Consider the following 16,565-nt stretch of genomic DNA (forward strand, 5'->3'; position numbering starts at 1 on the left):
TCTTAGAGCTGCTGAGAACATGTGACACATGAAACACAGAAACAAAAACAAAACTACCAAGAAGAGCAGGAGGTAAGCAAGGCTCAGGCTGTGGAGAACTTAGGAGACTGGTTTTAATTACTGCACCTTGGCTATTGGGAGACCCTTGCTTCTTGAAACTGTGACCAGAGAACTCACTGGTCCCCCTGGGAGAGCCGCCCTCAACATACACTCATCCTCAAAGAGGCGCACAGAAACGCTGCAAGCTGCTTTCCCCCTGAAATGATCGATGTCTCCGTACAGTCCCCTAAAAGTTTAGAACACAGCAAGGGCCCCGCCTGCGCTCTGACATTCTGGAAAAGGGTCGCACAGTCTGCGATTTCACGACGGTCTAAGTCGGAAACCCCCGCACCGTGGACACAAGTGTCCCCGGGACTTGGAGATAGTCTGTGTGAGCGCGCACTCTTCCAGAGAGCAGACGGGCGCCCGGGAAGGCGAGCCTCTTCCAGGGCGCACAGGAGAGGCTGTGACCGGCTGCGGGGTCCCCTCGGCTTCGACCCCTCCTCCCCCCGGGACTCACCGTGAAGCAGGAGGGCCGGGAACAGGGATGTGAGCAGGAGGCGGCGCACACAGGACATCTCCAGGCCTCCTCGGGGGCTGCCCGCGCGAGCCGCACAGCCCGCCGCCGTCCGGGGACCCAACTCCCCGAGACCCGCCTGCAGCCCGGGCGGCGCGGCCCGGCGGCGGGGGGACAGGGCCAGGCCCGCGCTTCAGGCGGCCGCGGCGCGCCCCATGCCCGGCCCGGCCCCAAGGCTCCCGGCCTCCCGCCCCGCGCCCGGCCCTGCGCGCCCGGCCGCCCCGCGCCCGCCCGGCCGCCGCCGCCGCCGCCGCTCCGCGATACACTGGCCGCGGTCGCCGCCGCCGCCGCCGCAACCGCAGCCCCTCTTCATATTTCCAGGGCGCCGCCGCGGGAAGGGGCGGGGGGCGGAGCCTAGGTGGGGCGGAGCCTGGACGGGGCGGGGGCGCCTCCGGGGACCGGCAAGGGACTTAAAAGGGCGCCGGGCACCGCAGCCCCTGCTCCGCCCCGCTCTCCCTCCTCCGCCCGCCGTGGCTGCCCGGCCCCACCGGCTCCGGCCCCTCTCATACCTTCCTCCCGGGCCGCCCACCCTAGGGCAGCTCCTCCTGCAAGGGGTTCACAGCCTTCGGCCACGGGGTCCCCGCCGCCAAAAGAAAACGTGCTCCGCACCCACCCTGGGCAGCCCTTGGACCCTTGCCTTCCCTCCATTCATAGGGGTGGATTCATCACTTGTGAAAGGTGTTCCAAAAGGGATGAGGGCGCTGCAAGGCCGGGGTCTCCAGTGGGGCTGGAGCGAAGTCCGAGTGCAAAGGTTGGGGCGCGTCTGTGCGCCCGCGCGCAAGCGAGAATGAGGGAAAGGAGGGCGGGGAGAGATTCCAGAAAGGCCTTGGGTTGGGGGAAATGGCCCCGGGTAGGGATGCTGCAGCGCCGCGCGTCCCAACCGAAAGTCCCCCACCGCACTTTGGCGCCGGGCTCCCCGAGCGCAGGAGCCGCGCCACAGGCCCCAGCTTGCGCAGGGCGCGGTGCGGGAGCCCTTCACCGCCCCTTCCAGGAGGCAAGGACTCGTTGGAACACGGGAGAAACCTCAGCGGTTTCTCCCTGCCAGTCCCCCTCCCTGATCCCTCCTCCCACCCAGTCCCAATTCTGTTTATGGGCTGTGGGTCTTTAGAGGGGCATGTTCAGTTTTACATGGGCTTTTAAGACCCAAAGGCTTAAGACACAGCTTCCACTCTGTTCCAGGCGCTGGTTTCAGTAAAAGCGGCTCCCCTGCAGGCTGCTGTGCCCAGGGCTCTCTGGTGAGCCTGGAGGTCTCTCCAGGCTCCTCCATGGCCACTCGGGGGTCCAGGAGGATGTCTGTTAGTCCCCCAGGCTGAATGTCACCTCCTCATTCTGGGTGAGGCACAGCCGGGGACCAGAAGGAATCAGGAGAACGTTTCTGGACTCTGCTGCTGTTTTTCACAAATAAAACACTTGAAAAAGAATGCCTGACTTCCCAAGAGAGTTTTCTGCCCCTTTGAACAATGTAATAATTCAACTCCTTGTGCTGCAGACTTCCAAAGTGAGCTGGACCTCAGCGTCTGTGTCAGACTAGTAAAACAGATCAGGATATGTGCGACAGTTTCCACTTTTCCCCCCGGGGAAAGCCAGAGGTCTTTTGATGTGATGGTGCTGAGACCGTTTGATGTGCTTTAATTTTTATCACCATCATCATCTTTCCATCTTTAATAGGAGGGATCGTAACATGCCTGCCTCACAAGGACGTTGTGAGGATTACATGCTGGTATTTGCAAATCTCGAAGATGAAAGACTCCAGTGCATGAAAGGAGGGACGGTTGCTGTTATAAATCATGGGAGCAGGAGGGAGTCTGAAGTGGGCTTGCTGGGCAGCACCTCACTGGACCAGCTCTCCCCAGTGGCTTCCCTGTCTCTGTGACCAGCTTTGGGTAGCAGATGATGACTTGTGGGATCTGCATGTTGCCCAAGGTTCAGTCGCGTCTAAAGCTGGGACTTGGTTTCCTTATGAATGCTCGGCGGTGGGCAATTGTGTGGACAGCGTATCTGGCTGCTTGAACAGAATGTTACCCTGGTCACCAAGAACACACACTGGGCGGTGTCCTGCTTTTCTGTGCCTTGAGTCATTTGATGCCTGTTAGTCTATCGGGGAATATTTGAAACAAGCAAATGACAAGAGAGGGTGTTAGGGATGGTGTGTTTACATACAAGCACCTGGGCTGATCCTAACTGAAACATGTGAAGGGCGTTCATCACACATTAGCACAACAATTAGGTAATGCATTTACTTAAATAATGATTTGATCCTGTTATTTAAAAAAAAACAAACAGGAACGCCAACAGGCCAGCCAGCAGTTGGTGTCATCTTGACAGCCAAGTTGATTCCATTTTTTGTTTTTCCAACTGGTTTTACTGGTGTGGTAGAAACAGAGCAAGAATGATGTCACCAGTTTGAAATTTGTTCTGCCAGTTTCTTTTCCACATGTGGTGTCATAGATTTAAATGCTTGACCCTCAACATCCAGCCAGAGTCGCTACTTCTAGAAATCGCCTCACCACCTGCCACCTGTCTAGAAGGTGAGACTTGTCCTTGCTGTAGGGCCCACATTCTGCGTGACTTTTTACTTTTGCTTTAGAAGGGAATAGTGGGGGGAAAACAGTTTAAATTTGTCTTAGAGTGATTATATGTGGATACACGCTTAAAGCAACAGAATTGGGAGGAGGGCATTTCCAGGAAGGTAACAAGGTGGTAGTGAGCTCCAAGTCAGAATTTGGCCCCTGAAACCAGCACAAGCAATTTCCCTTGACCGTCTGTAAGCACCAAGCCTTAAGCAGGTCCTGGTCATGATGGCAGTGTCCCTGGCAGGGGAAGCTTGACAAGATGCCCTTAGTAGTGCTGACAAGCTATTTGGAGCTACTTATAAATAACTTCTGTCATATTGATGGGGAAGAAGATCCCCAGATGCACAGCAAATTAGAGGCACACGGGGGCCCGTGATCGCTCAGCCACCGGCTCGCAAGGCCGGTCACATGGTTACCAAGTGGTCTTTTCCCATGAATGCTGCAGCTCCTAAGAGCCTCTGTAACAGCTCAGTCTTTGAGAACCAGCCCTTTGCTCTCCCAGTCACTCTGCATCATGAGCAAGTTTTCTGGGATGTACTTGCTGGCACAGAGCTTGGGTGGTCACCTTGGTTTGATTTTCTTGGGAGGGCGTCTTGATGTCTGGGGAGCACAGAGCGGTAGACAGTTCAGTTTCATCGTGATCCTGGGAGGCGCAAGGACCAAAGTCCTTAAAACCTGTGCTGCATGTGGTTTCCTGATGCAGTCTCTGTGGAATTGATCTCAAGGCGTGCAATCCCACAAGTCATTTGGAATTTCACAGATCACAGGTCTTTCAAATACTGAAGAAAAAGATAGTTTTAAGAAGGGTCAGAGGAGTTAAAGCATCAGTTCCAAAAGGTGTCCAGCTGCGAGTACGGTTTGAAAGCATTTTCCTACCTTTGCGTCCTCAGAGGATGGGAAATGTCACCAGGAATAGACTTTTCTCTCGAAACTTGCTAGATGTCGGCACCACGCCTATGACACCGTGGTGACTCCCGTGGACAGCGAGGTGGTGCTGGGTCACCTCCCTACCCCTTCAGCACCTAAGCCAGTGTTTCCAGTATTTTGCCCACAGCAGGACTTCAGTAAATAGTAAAGACATTAAGTTTTTAAAATCCTACACAGCCTCCTCAAAGGCAGACCTAACAGAATTATCCTGAGGCATCTTTAGAAAGGGACAGACTTCTGGGTTATATTTTTAAAGCACGTTAATTAGAACAAGCTCTATTTTGAAGATAAGTCACAGTTTAAATGTATAGGTCTGAGTGGCACAGCTTTCTGAGCTTAAGAAATTAAAGGTTACATCTGTTTTATACTCATGGTAGTTATCAAAGAAAACCACTAAAATGTTTGTGCACTTAGCGTCCATTCATTCCACCATCCGTCCGTCCATCCAACATGTATGAACCAACTGCTGAGTGGTTACTTATCTGAAAACAGGGACAGATACGGATGAAGATGACGCAGCCTAACCATCCCCTCCCCTGCATCACAAGTTTGTCTGGAGAGTGGGTGACAAGACCAAGGACCCTTCCCAGTGAAAGAAAATATACGATCGCCCAGGGGCAGGAGGCAGCGGGCGACCTCAGCGGCATTTTTGTCTGTACTTTCATGTGCCTCTTGTAATACCCTTCCTTGTTGTGCCTGCCTTCTGTGTCCAACTGCTTTATCTGCTTAACTGGACTACTTGGCTCTTTGAGGGCAGGGAAAAATTGGGTATTATGTTCCATCTCCTCCCCCAGCCCCTTCATAAGTCTTTCCATAATGGGCATTTGTTGGGCTGGCAGACGAGGCAGGATAAGATCAGAGCATCAAGAAAGAGGCTTTATGAGGCCAACGCCACCCTCCGCCACCGCAGCGCACGACTGCAGAAACAGGAAGACACAAAAGCACTGCTTCCCCCCCCCCGGCCCCCCCAGCACACCCTAGGTTGTTAGGGTCCACACAGTGACGCTCGGACACGCTTGACAAGCAGGGCGGTGCTCGTGGGAGGGAGTCAGAGCCACCGGGCTCAGGCCCCCCACCCTTCAACAGGACCTTGGGCGAGCTGCTTATGCGGCTGTACGATGGGGTGATGCGGGCATGCACCTGCCCACCATCAGGAACTGTGTACCCTTAAAAGGGCCCACAGACAGCAAGGACTGCAGACCAGACCTCACATTCTTAACAAGGGTGAAACTGCCCCTAGTATATATAATTCATCACATGCCAAATGTGTATCATAACTTCATTTCTTCAGTTCACTAGGTGTGTTCTGATTACATGAAACCAAACACGGTTTATTTCAACTGGCTGTCGGGAGTGGCCTTCTCCCATCTGGTTATGTCAGCGTAACATCACATTCAATATTGTTTATCTTTGATTTAAATACCTCAGCTATTCCTAGTCTGTCTTCACAGATGGGAACTCCGAGGCCAGAGAGTGAGCAGTTTGCCCAAAGTCACGCAGCTCCGCAGGGGTGGCATCAGCAGGTCTTCTAACTCCCAGGAAGTGGTGCCACTTCCAGCTGTGAGCTGTACCAAAACCAAACCAGTAAGTGCCTTCTACTCTCAGAAGCAGGAAGCTGATGTGGATGTGTTTTGAGACATCACGCTCCGGGGGACTGCTGGGCAGGCTGTGTGGACATCTACTGCAGGGGTTATCCGGGTGCTGGGCCTACAGCTCACTGCTGCATGTGTAACATATCAAACAGCTTAGTTTTTACAAGAGACGACAGCGATCTGTAAAAGAGGGCAGGGGTTGAGCAGGCAGTCACTAAACGCTGCCCGCTGCCGAGGATCTCCGGACGTCCCAGCACCGCCCTTTCAGAACATGTTTGCCTATGTGATGCTGGTCAGGGCCACGTGTGTGAGCGCGCCGAGCTGCGGAGGCCCGGCCCCATGCAGTCCCACTCCCTCTGCCTGACGTGCAGGCCTCCAAGGCAGAGCTGAGCTTAAACAAAACGGTCCTCTGGGCCACCAAGCTCAGCACCAGGAAGTCCACGGAGACACTTCATATCCTCTCTGGTGTGACACGTGGTAACTCTCAAAAGGCTCAAACGCTGGCCTCTTCTGACCTCCGTGCAGCTTTGTGGAAGCCAGAGGACGGCCAGGGCTGAGCTGACTTGGATGAGAACCTGAGGTTTGGAGAGGTTTACGGTGTCTGTGCTGAGACCTCCCGCCGACACCCTGACAGCGTGTGCCTGAGTCACGTCGGAGCACATCCGGGCCCGACTGAGAATCTGTTTCATTTTCTTGTACAGACTTTGGTGTCTTTGCTGCCTCTATTCTTACGAAGACAGCCAGAGGGAGACTTCTATAAACAGACACAAGTACTCCAAAAGCAGCAGGGCGCTGAAAATAAATTAACCATTAACACCTAGGAAAACTACCTGCGTATGGAGTGTATTTTCTGATTTTTGTCTCTAGGTTTTCCTTGTGCTTCAGCCTAGCGCCTGCGTTAGTAGCTCCTCACGGACTCTTGATCAAGTAGATGAAACGAAATCTTCTCCTGCAAAGGACCCACTGAGTCCCGTGAAACGTGGCCACTGCTGCGGTGCATCAGGGAGGAAACAGACACAAGGGAAGCAGGTGGGTCAGGTGCGCCGAGCGCTCACAGGACAGGAGCCGCACGACAGATGCCACCCAGGACACGAGGGCCACCGCGCTGAGGAGGGCTCCCTGGGCCCCCTGGCCGGATAACCCTCTGTTGTGGGGGTGGCCTGGCCGAGGGGCAGAGCAGCAGCCGTCACACTAGGTGTCTGCAGGTGCTCCGGAGACGATGCAGGGGCCGGGCTGTCAGCATCCATCCAGGCGTCACCTCTCTCGTCTTGGAGGGCTGGGCAGATCCCCATCAGAAATGAAACAGACACCACAGAGCAGACGGGAGAAACGCCGGGCGTGTCCTCTTAACCGCGGGGGCAGTGGTTCCCCGTGGCAGGTGGCAAAGAGCCGTGGGTTCAGAGCACCGTGAAGACGGAGGCCCCTTGAAGGCAGGCTTTCCCATGAGCTGGGGACGGGGGCTGGAGCCAGGACCGGCTCCAGGTCCCCCCCACCTCATTCCAGAGCATCCACATTCTCACCTCGAGCTTCAGAACCGGCTTCCTCGCTCATCACGATCCAGAACCTGGGAAGCAGGACTGACGAGGCATTATGTCTGTTCCGTCAGGTGTAGTTTGATGCCTCTTAAATATCTATTCTGTGCCACTCACGCTCTCCTTCCTCACATCAGTTCTGGAGATCTGGTAGGGTCTTCTGTCCTTGTATCTAACATTCTCTGCCTGACAAGCAGCCCCTGGTTTACAGTCATTCCATCAGGTTTTAACGTTGTGATTCTTGCTCAAGATTATCTTTGTCTCCGTGGTGGCAGAGGCGCCCTCTGTGCAGGGAGCAGGGTGACCACGGGACCATGACTCCTGGAGAGTCCCTCTGAGCTGCAGAGCAGAGGTGGCGAGGGCTGGACTTCAGCACGCATTCCCCGCACCTCCCGGGTCCTCGGACCCATCTTTCCAGGGTTCTGATGCAGGATGAAACAGAGACGTTTCCTTGCGGTTGCATAACTGGAAATACACAGCGTGTCAAGACTGAGCAGCAGCTCGAGAGAGGGGCAGCGGCTGGTTCCACGCGTCACATGAATCACACTCAGGCATCCCCAGCCCCACGTGCTGCTACGCTGCCACCAACTCCATGGAAGTCAGTGCAGCAGACAGACCTTGTGAGACCAGACATGTTTTAGAAGTGGGACAGCTTGCTTGAAGGGCACTTGAAGAGGGCTGACCCCACATACTATTCTTGAATTCAGTAACTCGGGCTTAAAATCTTGACCCAAGCATCTGCGTAACACCTTGCAGAGACCATCCCCTCTCTCACGCTCATCCACCAGCCATCGAGAAATGTCCTGCCCAGGAGCCCTGCAGGTGTGCAGGGCTGAGCCTGGGCGTGGGCGTGGGCATGGGCATGGAAGCAGAGGAGCCGCGAGCCCCAGCACACAGAAGCAGCTGTTATAGCAGCCCTTGTCCCTTGTCCTTCAGGTCCCTCTGAACGCCGGGCTGCACCTGAGTTAACTCATCCAGTCCTTTTCACTGGAGCGGTAAGCTGCTACCATCCCCATTTTACCCACTGAGAAACCGAGAATCACGGGGGTTAACTACCCAGGTTCCGAGGCAGAACCGGGGTTCAGGTCCAGGCGTTCCCTGTGCCCCCATCTACACGTTAGGCTGGGCCCAACTTGTGATGCAGAGAATGAGGGAGGGGATGGAGAGCCTCGCCAGGGAGGCGTGAGCAGAGCGGGGCCTCGGATAACAGGAGCCTCGGACAGACGGGCGCTCTTCTGGAAGGCGGGTACGTGCACACCTGTCAGCCTGGCAACGAGGGCCAGCAGCGCAAAGGGAGAGGCAGGCATGGAGACAAGTGGCCCCTGCCGGACGCCCAGGAGGACAGCCACCACAGTGTTGCTTGCCCCCGGCGCCCAGGGATTCGCTCCTGTGCTGTGAGTGCACCCTGCATGGGAGGTGAGTCGCGGATGGGACACATGTGGTCCCACAGGCAGCAGGCCTTTGATCTCTCTGCCGCCCTCTTCACGGGCGAACGGTAACAGACACATGCACCGCACACACACCTACACACTGCAAATGTGTAGCTTTGAGATTGTTTCTGGAGGCTAAAATCTCTGCAGTTGTAAGTGTGATCCACCGTGAGTGGGACTGAGTGCGGGTGGATGCACTTCTGATCTCAGAGAGCCTCTCACGAGCATCCACTCGACTGTGCCCAGGACCCGTCAGGGCTCCTCTCATGGCTACTGCTGGGAACAGAGCCGACGGGCGAAGGGAGAGCCCGCGTATCCACTTTACAGCGTTTATTCATTAACATGCAGTTATTCAGCATCCACTGTGTCACAGGCACTGCCTACATAAGCGCACCCCTGTTTTCACCAGAACACAGACAAGCCTCAGGATGAGAGGAGGGATTCTCACAGACGCCCTCCCCGCTCCTTCTGGCGCTGCCTGGCTCAGCTCCCCTCTGATGGGGAGTCCTTCCTTCCTCATCCTCCCCGAAGACCCCACACCCTTGCCCTTCATCCTCCGCACAAGACTTGATCTCACACTAAAACATTTAGAACAAGTCTACAGTGTTAGCATTTAAATTGCAGGTGGAAGCCAGGCTGCACGGAAACGGGAAAGGTGGAGCTCCTGGGATCTGCTGGGAGCACAGGGGCACACCCACGCCAAGCGCGGCGTCTCACTTCTCGTTTGGACGAGGCTGTTCGCTCCGCGCCGGGGTGGAAGTGGGGCTGGCGGGCACTTGGCTTTGCTACGTTGACTCTGAACTCCGGGGAAGCTAGATTTCTCTTTCATTCACACGATGGCTCCGGAGGTTTATGTATTATCGTCAGCGGAGGGCGGAGACCTCGGTAACGCCCCTGGAGTGCCGTCTCTTGGCTCTGTTCTAACTTGAGAATGTTATCTGGCTCTGTTCTGCTTTCCACCTTATGTAGTTTAAATTCAGTGTCTAAATTATCTGGACCAAGAATCAGGTTGCAAACCCTTTCCTTTCCCACGTGAAAGCAGAGGAAAAGTGGGACACGGCTCAGATCATCCCGGTGCGGATGTCCGTCTTGATTACTTTTAATTTAATTCTTATTTATTCTTTTTGAAAGACAAAGCTGTGTTCATTTGTTTGTCGTGATGATGGGGAAGAGGACCATGAGGCTGCAGGCATGGCTGCATGGGCGGTGGGAGGGGGCAGAAGCTGGCGTCCGCCAGGCCCTCACGGTCAGCAGGGCTCTCTGGAAGAGCTGCCTGGACGCCCTCCATGGGAACAGGCCTGACGGGCAGGGCGGTCACCGGAAACTCTGCCTGCTTCTCAGTCCACGCTTTGTCACGATCGTCATGTCTTCCACTTCCTGGGGGCAATTTTTCCATCATCAGCAAGGCAGGGGTCTGGGATTCCTGGTCCCTGTTCTCTACAGGCCCGTGGCGTCACCCATGAGGTCTCCTCTAACAGACAGGAAGTTGATGCATTTCAAGAGCTGGACCAGACCCCGAAAACTGAATATACTGCTAGTCCTTTGTGTTGTCCCCGAACATTTTATGCCAAGGGAAAATGCCGACGCACCTGGTGTTATGACTGGGTCAAGGACACTAGAATGGGAATGGCTGACCGAGGCTCAAGAAAAGCATTCCATTTCAGTGCTACCTGAGGGAAACGTAAGTCGTCTACTTTCCACAGCTGGGGCTCGGTGTGACAAACGTCAGCTACCACAAACTTATTTACAGCTTATTGTGGAAATCAGTGCACCTGCGTAAGTAAACAAACAGGACAGAGTCTGACAGGTGCTGACGGGGAGACGTTTGCCGTTACTGCAAGTAAAAAGCGGAGAGATTTTCTACCCCACATTACAAAGTAGTTTTTCCCAATTTCTATTCCTTTTGGATAGAAAACTCTTTGAAGTTAAAATAAATAAATAGTAAAAAGGCAGAGAACAAAAACATTTCCCAGGACTGCAGCGAGCTTTGTGACTCCTTAAGAAACAGGAAATGCAAAGAAAAGTTTCTCTTAGTCCTACTGAGAGGTGGGCCGTCCACGTTTATTCAAAATACCCTTTATCTTCTTTCAAAGCAGAACAACTTCTTCTAGTGACACCAAAATGCGGTACCTTCAACGTAACGAATTTCGTTTCAAGTGGACACAGAAGTTGGTACAAAGGAGAAATGAAATAGTTCCGCTTTAATGCATTTGCTTTTGGGGGCTGTGGTTTTACTTACAGACCATAAAATATACCAAATGGCTAAAAAAACAGCCTGAAAATACACAGAAAGGAAAATAATCAGTGTTAAATAGCATTGTTCACTACATAATGAAGCCATCTCCAGGCGGCCCTGAGCCACCAAGCTGTGTGGGGTGTGTGTTGGGGGAGGGGTGTCTGCTGCCACATTCACAGAAGGCACGCAGTAAGATGAACAAACTGGGGGAGAACAAAACAGAGCTGGGCCCGGTGACGACTGCCCAGCTGACAATCTCCTGTGAGCATTTTAACACAAACATTCAGACAAAGAGGGGAAATATTAAAACCACATAGTGCAGGACCAGCTCGTTTTAGGAAGTACAGACGGTATCCCCAGCTTAGACAATACGATTTTGTAAAACTGAACCAGACCACCTTCTCGACAAGCGCCGGGGACAGGGAGGTGAGGCTGGGGTGTGTGTCTACCCTGAAAGAGCCTTCAGTTTCCTGGTTTTCTGTTGTCCCACCTCCATGGAGACATCGCCCAGCCTCAAGAAAGATGACAAAGGACACGCTGAATTAGGCAGCACCGACATGAGCTGGCCTTGCTGGGGAGGCTGATGATCACAGGCCTGGTGGGCAAATTCCTAGTGTTTTCTGGTGAACGTTGGTGAGATAAGACGGCCCGCTGGCATCAGTCACAGATCGGGACTGGCCTTGGAGGCTGTGCCCTGCTGCTAGCTCCTGGGAGGGACCGCCATGGACCTGCATGGTGGAAACTAGTTTCTGTTCTGTTACTTAAGGTGTGGAGTTAAGGATGGTTTTACATGGAAGGTTGTGGCCACATCCACCGTGATCCAAAGTGGCCCCAGTGACAGCTGTTTCTCGCACCTGCATTTTGGCAGGAGGGGTCCGAATGCTGCAGTTGAAAACCACTCCCCTGTTAAAATGAGTTCACGCAGGGTCAGGTGGTGGGGTCTGGTCAGGGTGAGAGACTGACTGCTGATCTCTAGGGACCTCAGTGCTGAGGGGGGACACGTCGTGTGTGAGGCTGGCTTCCATCCCCGCTGAGGCCGCCTGGCTTTGGCCTGTGCACACCTGAGAGCAGCTGTGGAGCAGCTGCCCGTCCCCCACGAAGTGATGACAGATGGCCCCTGCGGCCCCACCCACACCACGACGCTCTCCTAGGGCCCCATCACCAAGCACTGCGGCTACAAACTTGGGGCGGGCGGGCCAGATGGGCGTCCCAGGGCCCTTGACCTTTCTCTCTGGGGAGGGGTGCTCCAGGCCGTCCACAGGACCTTCCTCAGGGCTGTGATTCTGCCCCGGGAACAGGAGAAGCCAGCACCGGAGGTGGGATCCAGGGAGCAGGAGGGCTTGAGGGCTGCGGGTGGCTGAGCTCTGGATGCTCTGGCCAGTTAGTCGACTTGGAACAGCCTCCCTTTCCCTGATGCGCAGAAGGAGAACTGGCTGGTCTCCTCATGGAGGGAACACACGATGGGAACAGAGAGCCGTGTGCGGGTGAATATGCAAAAAGACACCACTGGGTGTTGGGAGGAGAGGTTCCCAGAGAACCAGCTCAAAACCACAGCTCCGGGGGCTGTCATCCAGGTGGGGCTGTCACTCCGGGCCGGGCTGAGCGTCTGGTCGCTGGGAGGCCAGCTCAGAGCACGTGGTCCTGGTCCCACGGCTCCGGCACAAGCATCCCTGGGCCCCCGCCCCGCGTGCAGCCAAGGCTTCAAGAAGCCCCTGTGCCCTCCTGGTGCTCATGGAACTTCTGCTCCTGTTGGAGCCCAGGCAGGGAGTCCCTGCGAGGCCAGCGGCCCTTTCCCTGCCCCGGTCCGTTACACACAGAGGGAGGAGTTCCCAACATCACCTTTCTCCAGGAGTAACTGGCACGTGTTGCTTTCACAGCCTGCCACGGGGTGATGCTTTTGCCTCTGTCCAGACTTAGATCAGAGACAGGAGGACGGACACACAGCATGAGCACAGCTGGGAGAGGGTATGCATCAAGCCCTGCCCGTGGGGGCGGGAAGAAAACAGTAGCATTTCTTCTTACTTTTATTCTTATCTACATTTTCAAAGAAGCACAGTCTATCCCAAAGCAAAAATACTGTCATTAATTATGTTCAAAATTCTGTTTAGTTTATCATCTTTTCCTCCTTTTTAAATAGTCTTTGTGTATGTTTTATTAGGGACATAGTAGCGTGATGGGGGAAATGATCAAAAATGTTGAGCCCTCAGCTCTGGATGTTCAGTAAAACTGGAAGGAACTGGATCCCTTCCTACAGGCCAGGCAAACGGAAGACGATCTCTCCGCTGGTCAGAGACTGCTTTCTATGCACCACATAAAGCTAAATTTAAAACCTCAAGGGAGTACTGAACTTTGCTAGTTTTGTCTCAAGGAAAAAGTTAAGGATAAGGTTTAAAGTATTAACTTGAGAAAGGGTGTATAATTTTACCGGTAGAACTCTCAATAAATAAATTGACTATTAAATTTTTTAAGACTTTACCTGAAAAAGGAAGGATCAAAAATAGCTGGTGGCAGTAAATCAAAAATTGTAAAACAGAGATTGTGGACCAATCAAACGTAGTAAAAGACATTCTAGCCTGTTTAATTTAACTTCTGTTTCTCTTAAACGACTTATTTTCAGCTTCTGATTTGGACACATTTTCAATTATGTTTTTACTAAATACTATCAGATTTTTTTTTAGCCTTCCTGCTAAAATCTGGAACAAGACAAGGATGCCTACTCTCACCACTTCTATTCAATATAGTATTGGAAGTCCCAGCCACAGCAGTTAGACCAGAAAAAGAAATAAAAGGATGCAAAATGGAAGAGAAGAGGTAAAATTGTCATTACATGTGTATGGCATGATACTATATATAGGAAACCCTAAAGGCTCCACACAAAAACTACTAGAGCTGGTAGAAGAATTCAGCAAGGCAGCAGGACATAAGATTAACATACAAAAATCAGTTGCATTTCTTTACATTAATAATGAAATATCTGAAAAGGAAAGTAAGGAAACAATTCCTTTTAAAGTTGCATCCAATAAATAAATAAATAAATAAATAAATAAATAAATAAATAAATAAATAAATAAAACACTTAGGGATAAGTCTCACTAAGGAAGTGAAAGACTATTATGTGGAAAACTATAAAACATCAACTAAGGAAATTAAAGATGACTTAAAGAAACAGAAAGATATTCCATGCTCTTGGATTGGAAGAACTAATATTGTTAAAATGACCATACTACCGAAAGCAATACACAGATTTAATCGATCCGTATCAAATTACCCAGGACATTTTTCACAGAACTAGAACAAATAATCCTAAAATTTATATGGAATCACAAAAGACTCAGAATTGCCAAAGCAATACTGAAGAAAAAGAATGAAGCTGGAAGAATAACCTTCTCAGACTTCAGACAATACTACAGAGCTATAGTAATCAAAACAGCATGGTATTGGCACAAAAACAGACATATGGATCAATGGAACAGAACAGAGAGCCCAGAAAAACCCCACAAACTTTTGGCCAATTGATCGTTGAAAAAGGGGGCAAGAACATACAATGGAGTAAAGACAGTCTCTTTAGTAAATGGTGTTGGGAAAACTGGACAGCAGTATCTATATCAATGAGTTAGAACACTCCCTCACTCCACACACAAAAATAAACTCAAAATGGCTTAAAGAGTTAAACATGAGACCAGACACTATCAATCTCTTAGAAGAAAACAGAGGCAAAACATTCTGACATAAATCTCAGCAATGTTCTCCTAGGGCAGTCTACCCAGGCGAAAGAAATAAAAGCAAAAATAAACAAATGGGACCTGATTAAGCTTATAAGTTCTTGCACAGGAAACGAAACCATAAGCAAAACAAAAAGACAACCTACACAATGGGAGAAAATATTTGCAAAAGATGAGAATGACAAGGGTTTAATTTCAAGAATATATAAACAGCTCATACAACTTAATAATAAAAAAAACAAACAACTCAATCCAAAAATAGGCAGAAGACCTAAACAAGGAATTCTCCAATGAAGACATACAAATGGCCAATAGGCACATAAAGAAATGGTCAATAACACTAGTTATCAGAGAAATGCAAATCAAAACTACAATGAGGTATCACCTCACACTAGTCAGAATGGCCGTCATTCAAAAGTCCACAGACAATAAATGCTGGAGAGGCTGTGGAGAAAAGGGAACCCTCCTTCACTGCTGGTGGGAATGCAGTTTGGTGCAGCCGTTGTGGAAAACAGCATGGAGAGTTCTCAGAAAACTAAAAATAGACTTGCCCTATGATCCCGCAATCCCACATCTGGGCATATATCCATAGGGAACATTAATTCAAAAAGACACATGCACCCCAATGTTCACAGCAGCACTATTTACATTAGCCAAGACATGGAAACAGCCTAAATGTCCAATGACAAATGACTAGATAAAGAAGCTGTGATATATTTATATAATGGAATACTACTCAGCCATAAAAATAATAAAATAATGCCATTTGCAGCAACATGGATGGACTTGGAGATTGTCATTTTAAGTGAAGTAAGCCAGAAAGAGAAAGAAAAATACCATATGATATAACTTATATGTGGACTCTAAAAAAACTGATACCAATCTTATTTACAAACCAAAAATGGACTCATGGACACAGAAAACAAACTATGGTTACCAGAAGGGAAACGGTGGGGAAGGATAAATTAGGGGCTGGGGATTAACAGACACACACTACTACATATAAAATAGATAAACAACAAGGACCTACTGTATAGCACAGGGAACTACATTCCATTTCTTGTAATAATATAATGGGACAGTATCTGAAAAAAATATAAATGTATGTATATGTATAACTGAATCACTTTGCTGTACACCTAAAAGTAACACTGTAAATCAACTACACTTCAATAAAAATATTTTTTAAAAAGAAAATATAATGCAAGATAATATGTTCAGAGTTTACAGTAATTACTAAATAATTACCAAAACTATCCAATCATCTATAATGAACCACCACCATTTCAGTAATGAACAAATAAATACATGAATAAGTAAAACTGCTCATTTGATGAGTCATAAATATAGAACACTTTCTGTAGGAACTACAGTGTAGGTAATTACATGATTGTATATGGGTTTATTTTGTGTCTATTCAGCAAAATGGGACAGATAAGCTATTTCAACAAATACGATCAGTGAAGATGGGTCACCTTGAACAAATTCCAAACAAAATCTCAAACTTTGTTATTAATGGCTTTAAGGTAATTTAAAAATAAAATTATTGACTTAAAAACCTTCTACTTAAGTTTGACCCTAAATTTTCCAAGTCCTCCAGAAATCCAGGGCCCTGGCATGGGGTTTGCTTCCTACTGAGTGTCAGGGACATCTTGCCCCAATTACTCCCAGACGTCTTCCTGCACCCCCACCAGCAACTTTCAAACACGTGCATCTCTGGGCAGAGTAACCCTTTTGAATTAGAATCTGGTTTTTTTCAATATTCAGTGCATGAAACTGGACTATTAAAACTTGGACATTTGATGTGGTCCAAATCCCAGCTCTTCTTATGTATTTGATGAATGTTAATTATTTGTTTTAGGTTTTCTTCTAACGATTTACTTTAGGAAATCTTCCCAAGTGCATACTCTTTCAAGACAATACCATGTAAAACATAC

At 50.3% G+C, this 16,565-nt stretch overlaps 1 protein-coding gene across 1 annotated transcript in view; it reads right to left on the bottom strand.

Moving 5' to 3' along the window:
* Positions 1-846, bottom strand: part of APCDD1 (APC down-regulated 1) — a 28,096-nt gene extending 27,250 nt beyond the window's left edge. The window contains exon 1 of the mRNA XM_010958106.3: positions 560-846. Coding sequence (XP_010956408.2) covers positions 560-617 — 58 coding nt within the window. The 5' untranslated portion in view covers positions 618-846. The remainder of the gene's footprint in view (positions 1-559) is intronic.
* Positions 847-16,565: the final 15,719 nt, after the last annotated feature.

This window comes from Camelus bactrianus, chromosome 24 (assembly GCF_048773025.1).
Source record: "Camelus bactrianus isolate YW-2024 breed Bactrian camel chromosome 24, ASM4877302v1, whole genome shotgun sequence".
Taxonomy (NCBI): Eukaryota; Metazoa; Chordata; class Mammalia; order Artiodactyla; family Camelidae; genus Camelus; species Camelus bactrianus.